This window comes from Palaemon carinicauda, chromosome 28 (assembly GCF_036898095.1).
Source record: "Palaemon carinicauda isolate YSFRI2023 chromosome 28, ASM3689809v2, whole genome shotgun sequence".
In the NCBI taxonomy this organism is placed as follows: domain Eukaryota; kingdom Metazoa; phylum Arthropoda; class Malacostraca; order Decapoda; family Palaemonidae; genus Palaemon; species Palaemon carinicauda.
This window is the reverse complement of record NC_090752.1, coordinates 60,330,866-60,343,886: the sequence shown is the minus strand read 5'-3', so window position 1 is coordinate 60,343,886 and position 13,021 is coordinate 60,330,866. Positions and strand designations below refer to the sequence as shown.

At 41.2% G+C, this 13,021-nt stretch overlaps 2 protein-coding genes across 8 annotated transcripts in view; one reads left to right on the top strand and one right to left on the bottom strand.

Annotated features, from left to right (window-relative positions):
• Positions 1 to 596: 596 nt before the first annotated feature.
• Positions 597 to 1,160, top strand: LOC137621840 (tigger transposable element-derived protein 1-like). Its single transcript, XM_068352348.1, has one exon. It carries the CDS (start codon positions 597 to 599, stop codon positions 1,158 to 1,160), a length of 564 nt encoding a protein of 187 aa, XP_068208449.1.
• A 2,744-nt stretch (positions 1,161 to 3,904) lies between these two features.
• The window catches only part of LOC137621628 (breast cancer anti-estrogen resistance protein 3 homolog), a 335,690-nt gene continuing 326,573 nt past the window's right edge, over positions 3,905 to 13,021 (bottom strand). For 5 of the 7 annotated variants that reach the window (XM_068352085.1, XM_068352087.1, XM_068352088.1 and 2 more), the window contains one exon: positions 3,906 to 5,453. In XM_068352085.1, the coding sequence (XP_068208186.1) occupies positions 5,145 to 5,453 (309 nt within the window). In that variant the 3' untranslated portion in view covers positions 3,906 to 5,144. Of the gene's footprint in view, positions 5,454 to 13,021 lie in introns of all 7 variants that reach the window. The other 2 variants (XM_068352086.1, XM_068352091.1) reach the window with 2 other exon arrangements.

Sequence of the window (13,021 nt, the reverse complement as noted above, 5' to 3'; positions counted from 1 at the left end):
CACTGTGCAAAACAACAGTCGGAGACCTAACATTGAAGTCCATGTTCCTCTTGGCTCTATCATCAAAGAGAGTGACCATGTACATAGTTTGCCTCATTTAGTGTTGCATTCGGGGGGGGGGGGGGTGGAAAGATCTGTATTTTCAATCTTACCAGAATTCATTGCTAAGACCCAAAATCTATCAAATAATCACCAATTTGACTCCTTTATGATTTCAACAATCAAGGAGATAACTGATGATCCGGACAGTTTATTACGTTATCCTGGAAGGGCATTCCGCCTCTATCTTAAGAGGACTACGCCTTTTCTTGCTGGTTTCAAATGACAATTTTGAGAGTACAGTAATACCTTGAGATACGGGTATCCCAACATACAAGAAATTTGAAATACAAGGAAAATTTTGAGCAAATTTTTTTCCTGAGATACGAGGCGGTTCCCTACGCGGCCGCCAGATGGCCGAGAGGCTTCTCACCAGGACAGCACCACTCGGTCTTTCCCGTCGGATCTCCGTCGCGTAAAGTTATCTCCGAGCATCGGCCTTAGTGTTTGCTTTTTTCGTGGTTTTTGCGTTAATCAATGAATTAAGTGAATAAGCAATGGGTCCAAATCAAGCGAGTGCAAACAAGGGTAGTGAAAAGGAAAAGCGTACGATGACAATGGAGATAAAGCATGAAATAATCGAAAAACATGAGAGTGATGTAAGAGTGACTGAGCTGGCTCGCCAATATGAGAGGAGTACATCAACAATATGTACCATCCTCAAGCAGAAGAATGCTATAAAGAGCACCAAGCCTTCCAAACGAGTAACTATCCTTTCCAAGCTGTGCAGTGATATCCAGGATGGGATGGATAGGAGGCTTTTAATATGGATAAAGGAGAAACAGTTGGCGGGAGATAGCATGACTGAGACTATCATCTGTGAAAAGGCCAGCAGAATGTACGATGACTTGGAAGGGAAGCAAGCAGCCGAGAGAAGGGAGACTTCGACGCCAGCGGAAACCTTCAAAGCCAGTCGTGGCTGGTTAGATAAGTTTAAAAAGCGGACTGGGATGCACTCGGTTGTGAGGCATGGGGAAGCAACAAGTCTCGACTCGAAAGCTGCGGCGGACTTCATCACAGCCTTTGCTTCGGTTATCGCACAACATGGCTACATCCTCTAGCAAGTTTTCAACTGTGAAGAAACTGGCCTTTTCTGGGAGAAGATGCCCAGGAGGACATTCATCACGGCAGAGGTGGAGAGACTACCGGGCCATAAACCCATGAAGGACCGGTTAACTCTAGCCTTGTGTGCCAATGCCAGCGGTGATTGTAAGGTCAAGCCACTGCTGGTGTACCACTCTGAAAACCCACGTGCCTTCAAGAGCCAAAGGATCTTGAAAGAAAATCTATAAGTGATAAGAGCCAAAGGATCTTGAAAGAAAAACTGCAAGTGATGTGGCATGGGTTAGGCAGCATTTCTTCACAGAATGGGTTAAACTGTGCTTTGGTCCGGCAGTCACAAAATATTTGGCCGAGAAAAACCTGCCAATGAAATGTCTCCTGGTCCTCGACAATGCCCCTGGTCTCGAAGAGGACATTCTTGATGAGTACAGATTCATCAAGGTCCTTTATCTCCCCCTCAACACTACACCACTCCTCCAGCCCATGGACCAACAAGTAATTTCCAACTTTAAAAAATTGTACACGAAGGATTTGTTCAAGAAATGCTTTGATATCACATACAACACCAATCTCACCCTTCGTGAATTTTGGAAGGAACATTTCAATATCGTCCATTGCTTAAAAATTATTAACGATGCATGGCAGGGTGTCACAAGAACAACTCCTAATTCAGCATGGAAGAAATTGTGGCCAGCTTCCGTCGCTGAGAGGGACTTTGAAGGGTTCGGTACGACAGACCCTGATGACCCCGAACCTATTGTGGTGGATGAAATTGTATCTCTTGGAAAGTCCATGGGGCTGGAGGTAGATGAGGCAGACGTGAACGACATTGTTGAGGAACATCAGGAAGAGCTCCAGGAGATGCAACATTCAGAGGTGTTGCAGGAGCTCAGTAGCAAGGAGGAAGAGGAGGAGGTGGAAGATGAGGGCCGCCTTTCTACAACGGAAATCAAAGATATGTAGGCGAAGTGGCAGGATTTTTCTAATTTTATGGAAAAGAGGCACCCGGACAAGTTGGCGTGTGGTCGTGTGTTAGCCTTTTGTGACGACACTTGCGTACGTCATTTTCGCAACATTTTGAACGGGAGACAAAAGAAAACATCCCTAGATAGGTTCCTTTTAAAAAGGCCAGCAAAAAGAGACTGTGAAAGCGAGGCAAAAAGATCAAAGTCGGAAGAAGAAAAGTAAAAAAATAAAAAGCAAAATTAGAATTAAGTTTAGTGTAACGTAAGATTAACATTTAGTTTTAAGTGTGTGTACAGTGAGCTAATTTCATTTAAGTTAAATTTGAAGTTGCTAATTTCATTTAATTTGAATTTAAAGTTTGTTACGTAGTGTTACAAAAGTGTTGCCGTCAAGTCTCTCTCCCTCCTCCTCCTCCGCACACACCGCCGTTAGCCACTACCGTCTGTCTCGAAGGTAAGAACTCCATAACAAGGTTACATTTTATAGAGGATCATAACCAGTACATAGGCATTTGTTATTTTGTTAGCGTAGAATGTGAATTAGAAAAATTAAAGTTTTTCACTAATATACTGTTTTAGGTGTTTTTTCAGAGGGTGGGAAACGATTATTGTTTTTAGTTATTTTACATGGGAAAAATTGACACGTGCTTGGTCCCGGAATGCATTAAGCTCGTATCCCGGGGGTATTACTGTTTACAAATTTTCAGAAGCATTGACTGATGCCCCTCCCAAGGCTTGTGACATACACAGTATCACCATGACCTTAGTGTTCCGCAAAAACCACTCGATGGTACAGATTCTCAGTGCTGGCGTCTGGAAAAGACATCACCTTCGTTGCCTATTACTTGAAAGATTCTACCCACAGATCCTAGGACACGTTCTCCTTGGGTCCAGTGGTATAAGCTCACGTCACCTGTTATTTTGAGCCTTCCTTCCTTACTTTGGATTCTCCGTTCCTTGGGATTGCCCATACAGATGACCACTTATACAGGTAAGAATACCTCTGTGATATAAGTTTATATATATATTTATAATCATAAACGTTCTTACAAAAACTCTAACTTATCATGTTGTGGCGCTGTAGCATACCTCCAATTCGTTTGAGGCTGACATCATGACCGTGCCTCTCATCCGATCATGACGGTTGATTTCTCTTTCTTGGTCAAGGGCTAGACAGATGCCCTAGTTGTCGCTTGAATACTTCTTCCCTTTTCAGAAGGACTACCGTATAGATAAAGAAACTCACGTAAATGACTATAGTCCATTTCTTTAAGCGATGCATATTTGCACAGACTCGCAGTGGTGCCCTTTTAGCTCGGAAAAGTTTCCTGATCGCTGATTGGTTAGAATTATCTTGTCCAGCCAATCAGCGATCCGGAAACTTTTCCGAGCTAAAAGGGTACCGCTGCGAGTCGATGCAAATATGCATCGCTAAAAGAAATGGACTATAGTTTTTAGCTAGGAAAAATACAAATGACTTGAAAATTTCTATTTTTGCATTGCATTATTCCCACTCATGAAAATCTATTACATATTTTTGTGAAATAGATACAGAATGTTACCTGATCAAACACTAGGGCCATTTTATTTCATTTGATTTTCAGGTCCATTTGCTTGAAGGCTTTCTGTACCATAACTTAAATTCAGACGGAGACTCCTTAATACTTTACCAGTAACTTTTATGATCAAGAACATTTTAAACCCCCCAAAATTTGGTTTTGAAACTTTAAACATCTTCACAATGCAGGTATGGCATAAAAAAGTTATATACTGTAGTTATTTTATTTACAATAAGTACAAATTCACTTACATATTTATATATATATATATACACAAATTCAGCACAAGTCTGTGAACTCACTTGACTCGTCCCATGACTAGATCTAATCAGCTGATAATTCCGAAGTACAGTTATAAACACACATAATCTTCGATGCAAGACTATTTGGTCAAGGTTTAGAGGAAACGCTTTCAGAGGCTAAAAACATCCACTTTAAATAAACGACAAAGTAAAAAAAAAATTAGCCTAAATAGAATCAATGAAATTCCGAGATACTTCGGCACTTTCCCGATGCCTTCGTCTTAATTTTGAAAATGATGACACTTACGATGGCTGTCGAGCAGAATCAATAAACGTATTTCTAAGGCTAGGAAAAAATATCAATGAAAATTTACTATGTGATGCATCAATTAAACTTCCTTCACAAGTTGTCTCAGCTAACATATAACACAAACAGCTACAAAAGCATTTGAAGTAATAAGTAGTATAGTAATTAGTTCAGACTGTCTTGTAGTGTAGTTTGCATGCACTATAAGTTACCCATTATATGTGTTTAACTGCATATGTTTATGCTGCTGATTCTTAAAGAGGGGATAAAACATTTGCTTATACATATGTCATTGACCAGGTTGATAAGCACCTTCACGTTATGCATTAAGAATTCAGTTGGCTTCTGTGCCTTGACACTTCAGTATAAAAATGACTAATATATAGAGCTTACATTAATGATAAATTAAGTAGAAGATAGTAAATGTCTTAACAATATAATTTTGCCACTCTACGGATTTGTCTTACTTGGAATTTTCTTCTCTTTTCCAAGTTCCAACCATTGAAAGTACAACAGTGGGCTCGAGAGAAAATTTAATATACAGTACTGTAATTTCAATAAGTGGTAATAGCCAAAATGTCAACCACTAATATTAAGTGGCACAAGGTATACGCATGTGATTAGTGGACACGTCTTCCTTTATCAAACTTAACGGAATGAAATTTACTTTTTCACTTTTTTGGAATTCATGGGTTTATGAATAATTTGCAGAATTTATATTAGAATTAAACATAGCTGCAATCCAAATAAATGCGAGTTGAAATGTTTTTAAATTTGCTGTTGACCAGGTCACCTGTAAGAGTAGGCAGAATGTTTGCCAAACAGGAAACTGTCCTTGAGCAAGATCTTCGAGTTTCGAAGTACAAATTTTTAATGATCTTTTGGAAACTGCTGTAATTTGAGCAGTTTATTAAGAAACTCCAGGTGGTGGCTCACACCTTTCAGACAGAGAGGTAATGAAACGCTGGAATTTTGCATGACGTCCTTCGCTGTCGCCGGTAGCACCTGTGCTTCCCCACAAAAACTTGAGGTGAAACTCGCTTCGGAACATGTCGAGTGTAAGGTCATCTACAATAATTGAATCTGACAGAATGTGATCTGCATTACGACGATACAGAGGCAAAGTTTGTGTTACAGCTCTTACTTCTTGAAGGTGGGTAAAGAGCATTTGCAAACCATAATCAGCTGCTGTACTCTCCCACTGTAATATTGATGATCCCTGCAATAAAATTAAACCATTAAAAATTCTGATGATCATACGAAAATGCTCATATTGAAGCAATATCAACTAATTTCACTATCGCATGATTAACCAACATAATCCAATTCCGGAATGCAGAGATTATAAAAACACCACAATCTAAAATTTCTTTTGGCTATCCAGTTTTTAACCAACAGTAAATAATGTGTGGGCGGGGGAACAAATCTCTAAAAATTAATCAAAATCATCAACTCTGTGATCTGAATAAACTATTTTCATTTATCATATTATAATAACTTATAAACTATAAAACAAGGAAGGAGTATGAACACACTGAATCAAATAGTTTGAATTACCTAGTTATCTACATTATCTTAACATCTAACTTCCCCATCTTCCTTTAATATGCTTATTTGTCCCTATGTGCATACAAACTTTTGTCCTTTAAGTAGGAGTAAATTTCCAGTGGAGCTGAACCGTTAATGAAGTAGGTGGAATGGGAGGGAGAGCATTTTGTCTTTGCCTGCAACAAGTACGGATCAACTGTACTGTTGCTGCGCCAACCATTGGATTTTTAATTACTTTTGCTTGTGATGGCGCTTGTTTAGTTTTTGTAAGCGTTTTGCTTGCCAGCAGAAGTACATCGAAGTTAAGCATCAGGTAAAGTGAAATTATTCCTATGAAGCTACAAACCTTCACTCCCTCGTGTTGTGTACCTTTGTGAAGGGGAAAACTGTGTACAGTTCTGATCAGGAAGATGACGAACCTCTCCAAAGTGTAACTTGGCATGACCATTAGTGACATAACCTGACTACACTATAATGAAATGTAGTGTGCGCCCAGTCTAAGTGACAGATTTTCGTTGACAATGGATAGTAGAGGGAGTTTGCTCTCGCTCTTCCTCCTCTACTAACCTCTTTTTTCCTTCCCCTTCTCTTCATTGGGTACTTGTTTTTTTTGGGGGGGAGAAAAGATGATGAATGGACGTAGGAGTGCCTTTCGCTGCATTTCCTAGAGCACTCGCTCTTCTCCTTTACCCAGGAATGACGGTACTTGCCCCTACCTCATTACCCAGGAATGACGGTACTTGCCCCTACCTCATACATTTGGGGTTGGATAAGCGGATCATTGTGATATTTTCCGCCGTCACATAAGGTGCTGGTGAACGGTCTTCCCTGTAACAAACACCAGTATTGTAGGCTAAGAGAAATATGTGTGCTCACCTGTCCCATTTCCAGTCAGGATCATGGAGGATTCTTCCCTGCTTTACCGTGCCTCACTGCATGGCGCTCGTCCATCGCCTAATACGTTCAGGGTCCGTTAATAATTATGTATCTCATGGTAGACTAATAAAGGTATCAACCATGTTACCTCCTCCATCTGGTATAGAGCTCAAGCATTTACTGCAATCGTGATCTGGCTGTAAAAGCTCCCAGTTTTGGTTATTCACCAACACCACATGGTAGACAAGATGGTTTCAATCATTACTTTTCAATTCCCTTCGTTTTCTCACTGATTGGTACCTTTGGGGTCAGTCAGAGGGTATGATAGTTACCACTGGTTGCTCTGTGAAGAGGTGAATGGTCTTCCCTGGACTGGAAACACCAACTCTGTAGGCAATTGAGAATAAAGATATACAATCCTCCTACTTTGGAGGGAGGGGTGCTCGGTTTGAAGGTGAGGGATCCCTTATGGGGTCAATCACTGAAGTGGGAAAATTATGTGCCTGTGATTGCAACCCCAGAGATTCCAGATCCTGTTGAAGAAGTCCATGTGGCTTCTTCCTCTGGGAGCATATCTGTTGGTCACTCCACTCAACACCGACAAAGACTGGCACAGGGAAAAAGCATGCTCGCTCCACCTTTACCATTTCTTCCTCCTTGTCTTCATCTTCTGATTCTCCTACTTCTTCCCAAAAGAAGCCAAGATTTTTTTTTGAGACTTCACGCTATCTCTCTTCTAGCAAGAGAAAGGAACAACATTTGATCTCGATGGTTGACCCTGTGAGGAACACGACTCGGGTTGTGGTATTGGTACATGGCCTCCTATGGTACCACTCACTCACACGAGTCATGGTACTGGTGATTGGCCTATGGTAATAGTCTCCCCTCTCCACCATAATTTCCTGGACGGTTGAGAACGACCTTGGTCACTCTTTCCCAAGATACTCTTGAATCAAAGGGAGGGAAGAAGATGGCATGAATCAAAGGGAGGGAAGAAGATGGCATGGGATAACGTTCCATATTGTATATGCAATCGGGAACTTGTAGTGAGAGAAACCAGTGATTAGTCATCACGTGGCCGAGACATTCACACGTGCACAAGTGACTAGGAATACAATCCTGGTGCTCCCCGTGGCTCGTACACCCAGGAAAACACTTAACACACCTGCACCACTGGGAAAACTATCACCTGTTTCCTGACCGTTGCCCTCTTAGTTCGTATACAAAACAGAAAGTTCCAATACCCACTTGCAGTCGACTGGGACCATGGTCACTTGATTACCCTTGACGATCTTGGCATGGCTTGCATGTGCACCGAGATATTTCCGCTCGCACACATTATCGGGAACATGGTCCTGGATCTCCAGGTTCACCTAGTAAATGATCCAAATGCGGTACTCGCGCTCACCTTCCGAGACTGTCTACACCTGAATGTTCCTCCAAGGGAAGAGTATGGGATGCTTCTGTTTTGAAGGGCATGATCATCATCATCATCATCATCTGAGTAACAACCCGGTTCCGTTCTTGGCACGGAGTGCGCTTTGAAGCACCTGACCATAGAAAAGATACACAGTTAGATCTCTCTCTTGATCATTTGGTGGTACCAGGGATTAGCTACAGACATGGAATGGGACTGCTCACAGCCTTATCTGTGGTTTTCTTACGTATATGCGTTCCAAAATCTGTTCTCTGATTTGACAGTGCATTCCTCATAGAAGGATCAAGCCTTAGTCTGAGCATGTTAGACAACCACCTTGGCCACGGTTCCCAAAGGTCCTGGCCATTTTGAGGTGTTTAAAATTCCCACATGGTTTGAACCCTGACAGTTAGCATTGTGGTTTGGACCTTCTTTAAGGTCCTGGATGAGATGAGAGTTCAGATCTAGGGATCTGAAATACTCACTTCGGTCTAGTCTAACCAATGCATTAGATGTCCAACAGACTGATACATTTCGACTCTGATCATGGTCGCCATCTCGATGGGATATCAACCTGACTGGCTTTTGCCACAGATATGATAGTTGCCCTTTACTCTGGATTAGTTATGAACCATGACACTTGGTCGGGTTGAAGAATGGTTCTTGGCCTTTTCCAAATCCCAGCAAGCCTCCAGCAACCTCTTCCTCTGGAAGATGTCAGGCTTTGCCCCTTCCATGCTTCTCATACCTCCTCCTAGGATCAGTCCAGAAAGGGATTAAGAGGAAGAGGAGTTGGAGGTTAAATGACAAATATGTCTCCTGCCGTCAAAGGGGGTGGTTTCCCAGCCTGGCTCTTTACCTCTCCATCCCGTATCTAGATCCAGTCTATACCTACCTTCCATGGAAGCTAGGTATGATCATTATCCAGTCTTCTCCTGTCAGCTCATATGGCATCATGACGAGGAAGGATGGTCTTGTTCCTTTCAGCAGAACTGGTTCTTTCAAGACTATGTTCAATTGAATTTTGTTCAGTTTACAGAGAACACAACTTCATAATTTCAGTGACCGCAGAGACTGGACCTCCTTGGAATGTTCTCTTGGGAGCCTTTCCTTGCAGAGATTCAGTCCATTTGACTCCTTTGAACTGAGAATCATGACAGAAGTAGTCCGATCTCACGTCAGAGCAAGGCGAAAATTGATAAGCCTGTGCATTTGTGAAGTTTCCTAGCACTCGCCTTTACAAACTCAGGGAGACAGCGCACTTGTTCCTGTTCAATAAGAACTGATCACTCATGGTGGCAATGACTGGTAATGGAAAAGATGCGAGTTCCCTCCTTATTCCTCATCTACTAATTCCTTCCTCCTCTTTCTTTTCTTCAGACTTCTTACCAGAAGTGGGATGAAAAGACGAGTAACCATTTAGTCTCAAATGAGAAGCTCCATGGGACTTCTGCTGTGTACTCTTCTAGTATTCTTATTCTTTGGGAGGGAACGATGGGTTCACCCTCTGATCACTACCTTATGATTCGAGCTTATGCAATCTCCTTCACTGTTTCTATCTGAATATAGGAACCCCTTAACATAAGGAAGACATTTTTTTTCCCCTTTCCCTGAGGGAGTATTTATCCTCTGACAGGTACCTTTGGGTTTGGTTGACCGATCATGAGCCCAATACAACAGCTGCCTTTTCAGAGACATTGGATTGGTTCAACTGGGTCTCGACACCATTGCCATATGCCAGGTGAGGGCGAAGTGTCTTGCTCATTTTCTCATTTATTGCCTTCACATAAGAGGAGTGTCCCTGCCCCAATTTCATCACCGACTGATTTGCTGTATACAAAATACCGTACTATACATAGATAAAGGCTGTGTATTGGGTGACAAGCTGGTAGGATAGTCAATGGAACATGAGCCCAGTATTACAGATCCTGTGGTTACACAGGTAGCAGGTGAACTGTCCCATGTGGAATGATGATCTACAACGTAGGCCAAGTAAGGGTAGGGGTTATGCTACGCATGGTTACCAATATATTTGCTCTTATTTTATGCGCCAAGAGAAATTTATTAGGCATTATCTAAGATAGGAGTTGTAGAGAACATGTCTCTCTGCTTAGAGTACCATCAGCAGATTGTGGACTCCCTGGCCTTTTCAAGGCAACTCTTGAGTAGAGTTTGGATCTCCTCCACAGGCGATCGGTCCATGCTCAGAGAGAGCTTTGATCAGAGTTGACTAACCTGGAATTTAGGTCCTGAGGACATTATATGGACTTATCCTTCAAGACCGTCTCTCTCCTCTGCTTAGGCAAGAGGTAGGAAATTTCAGGCTCTCATCATGTCAACCACAGAGGGATGGGGATTTTGTCGCCTATGTAGTCAATGAGATGTTATAAAGACCAGAACCTTCTTAAGCCTATCCCTTCTACTGTATGGCCTTTTGACAATGAGGACCCTGCAGGGCTACATAGAGGGTTTAACATCTCACGCTATTGTCACAGTCTTTTCGTACCTCTACAAGGACATTGAGTATTCTCTGTCTAGACGCAGTTCCTGCCAACTCCATGAGTCTGATGATGGGCAAATGAGGTCAGTACAGTCTTCAGCTGTTTCGAGGAGTAATTCACAAATCTAGTCTTATCAGTATCCTCCTGGATTACCAATCTGTGTACTGTACTCAAGAACTGAAGGTTAGTGTCTGAGAGGTTTAAAAAAAACTTTCACCACTCGTTACTTTTAGGATGTTGCCTGCAGGTCAGTGGTCCGCCTTCTTTGGGTCCTGTGGGGGCTGCTCAGTAGTTGTGTAATTACCCTGGCTCCTGCAAGGGCCAAATTTGCATCTAGTCAAAGGTAATACAGTACCTTTGGCATAAGTCTGGAGCAAAGGTGGAATGACTAGCTGCTCTACTTTTTTTTTTTTTTTCCTCTTGAGAGGATGTAATGACTGCAACTGTTATATGACGGATCACTTTCTTGGCAGGTTATATAAGAAGCAACTCCTCCATCCTTCTTATAAGGGGGGGATGGGTCAATGTCTTACATTCACATTCCTCTAGATTCGTCTGGTTTGACACTTGCGACATTATCTCCCTTATAGAGAAATGGGTTTTCCATGACCTAGCACTGACTTCCTCTAAGTCAGTATTGACTGAAGTCCTACCAGCTTCTAAATCCTTGTTAGGAGGTTGTTCAAGTCATATGTGCAGGGAAGAAAAGAAATTGCCAGTTTTGTTGTAGGGGGGCTGCCTCCCACCCAGAGTAAGCCTCCTAGTTAAAGGAAAAACTTTTTATGCACATAAAAATAAATAAAATTTCTTAAAGTAATTCTTAATTTTTCTAGCTTTACAAACCTGAGTGCTTTATATCATACTGCCTCCTGAACCACCCCTCTTAGTTCTTAGGCCAAGAGTGATGTGATACAGTTAGGCAGGCAGGTGGCTTCCCTCTCCTTCCACTAACTACTGCATCTACCTTGTTAATGATTCAATAGTCATTCAAGCTCTGCTGAAGACATTCTCCTAATATAATTTGTGGTATTTTGCACTTGAACTGATATTGGTAGTATATATTTAAGCAATGGAAATTACGAGTGAAAGACCCGACAGCTGGGGAAAAATGACAGCTTCCATCCACCAAAAATTTGCTTAGCAGGCTTTGTTACAGGCCATGACAATAACTGGTTTTATACTGCAATGAAAAATTCACAGGAAGCCTTCTATATAACGACATCTTTTAAACAATTTAGGACCAATGCAAACCCAACTGGGAGGCATGACTAAGAGGGAACCCTTTCTGAAGAGGAACCTCTACAACGAAGTGTTAGTGAAGAATGCCACAGGGAGAGATGGTTAGGTCTTGTCTGAAAAGTTACATTAAAGGCAAGCTAGGAGTGTGGAATCCTTTGATTGATTATTTTTGAAAATTCAATAAAACTTGCCAATATAAGGTTGTATGATTACTGTAGACTGTTTTTAGAGAGAATTACAACGAGGGATATTTATGAAATTAAAATATTTCAGCATATTTTAAAATTTTTGAGGTAATGAAAGTTACTATTATTACCTTTTTTAATAAATTTCACAAAGAAAAGTGGGGTTTATAGACCATCTCAAAAGTGCATCATAGCCTCCCAAGGGTACTTCATAGCAACCATCAAATTACAATACTGTAGTTCATCATACCAGCTGTCATCTTACTGTAGTTGGTAATTTTAGAATGATTTAACAATAGCTCTATAATCTCCTAATGAATATAATAGGTTCATTCAAAGTGCGAGGAAATTGTAATGTAGAAAATACCAGAGGACCACCTAGTACTGTGCTTCTATTGTAGAGCCGACATAATGTCTTATCAACAAGAACGAGAAACTGATAGAAAGAAGCACCGTCCCTTGATTCTACTTAAAGAAGGTTGAAAGTAGCACTGTTAAAGTGTGATTCCTTTAATTTGGTCAAGATATCTAGCACAAGTGGTCTACTTTAAGCTCAAATATCTAGGATCCTTTAGTCCTATCTAAAATGAGAGCTTTAAATCAGCAAGTCATATATATAAGAATATTGGGAAATGAAAAGAGAGATTTAGGACAAGGTAGAGATGCAGCCACCAAGTGTCATCTACAGTAGTATAATACGAAGATAGACCAAGAATATAATCTCTACACAACACTTGTTATGATATAGTCGTTTCACAAAACCACCGAGATGCTTAAAGGATATCTCCATAAATAAACTTGGATACTATAGTTATTATAAGGGTGAACCTTTAATGATTCACGAATTTCACTGAAAAATGTTATTTTGATAAAATAAATTTTTGAATATACTTACCCGGTGATTATAATAGCTGCAACTCTGTTGCTCGACAGAAAACTCTAAGGTAAAACTCGCCAGCGATCGCTACACAGGTTGCGGGTGTGCCCAACAGCGCCATCTGTCGTCCAGATACCCAGTACT

What these genes read in the sequence shown, in the direction of transcription:
- LOC137621840 (XM_068352348.1), top strand. Translation starts at nt 597, where the DNA reads ATGGGTCCAAATCAAGCGAGTGCAAACAAGGGTAGTGAAAAGGAAAAG.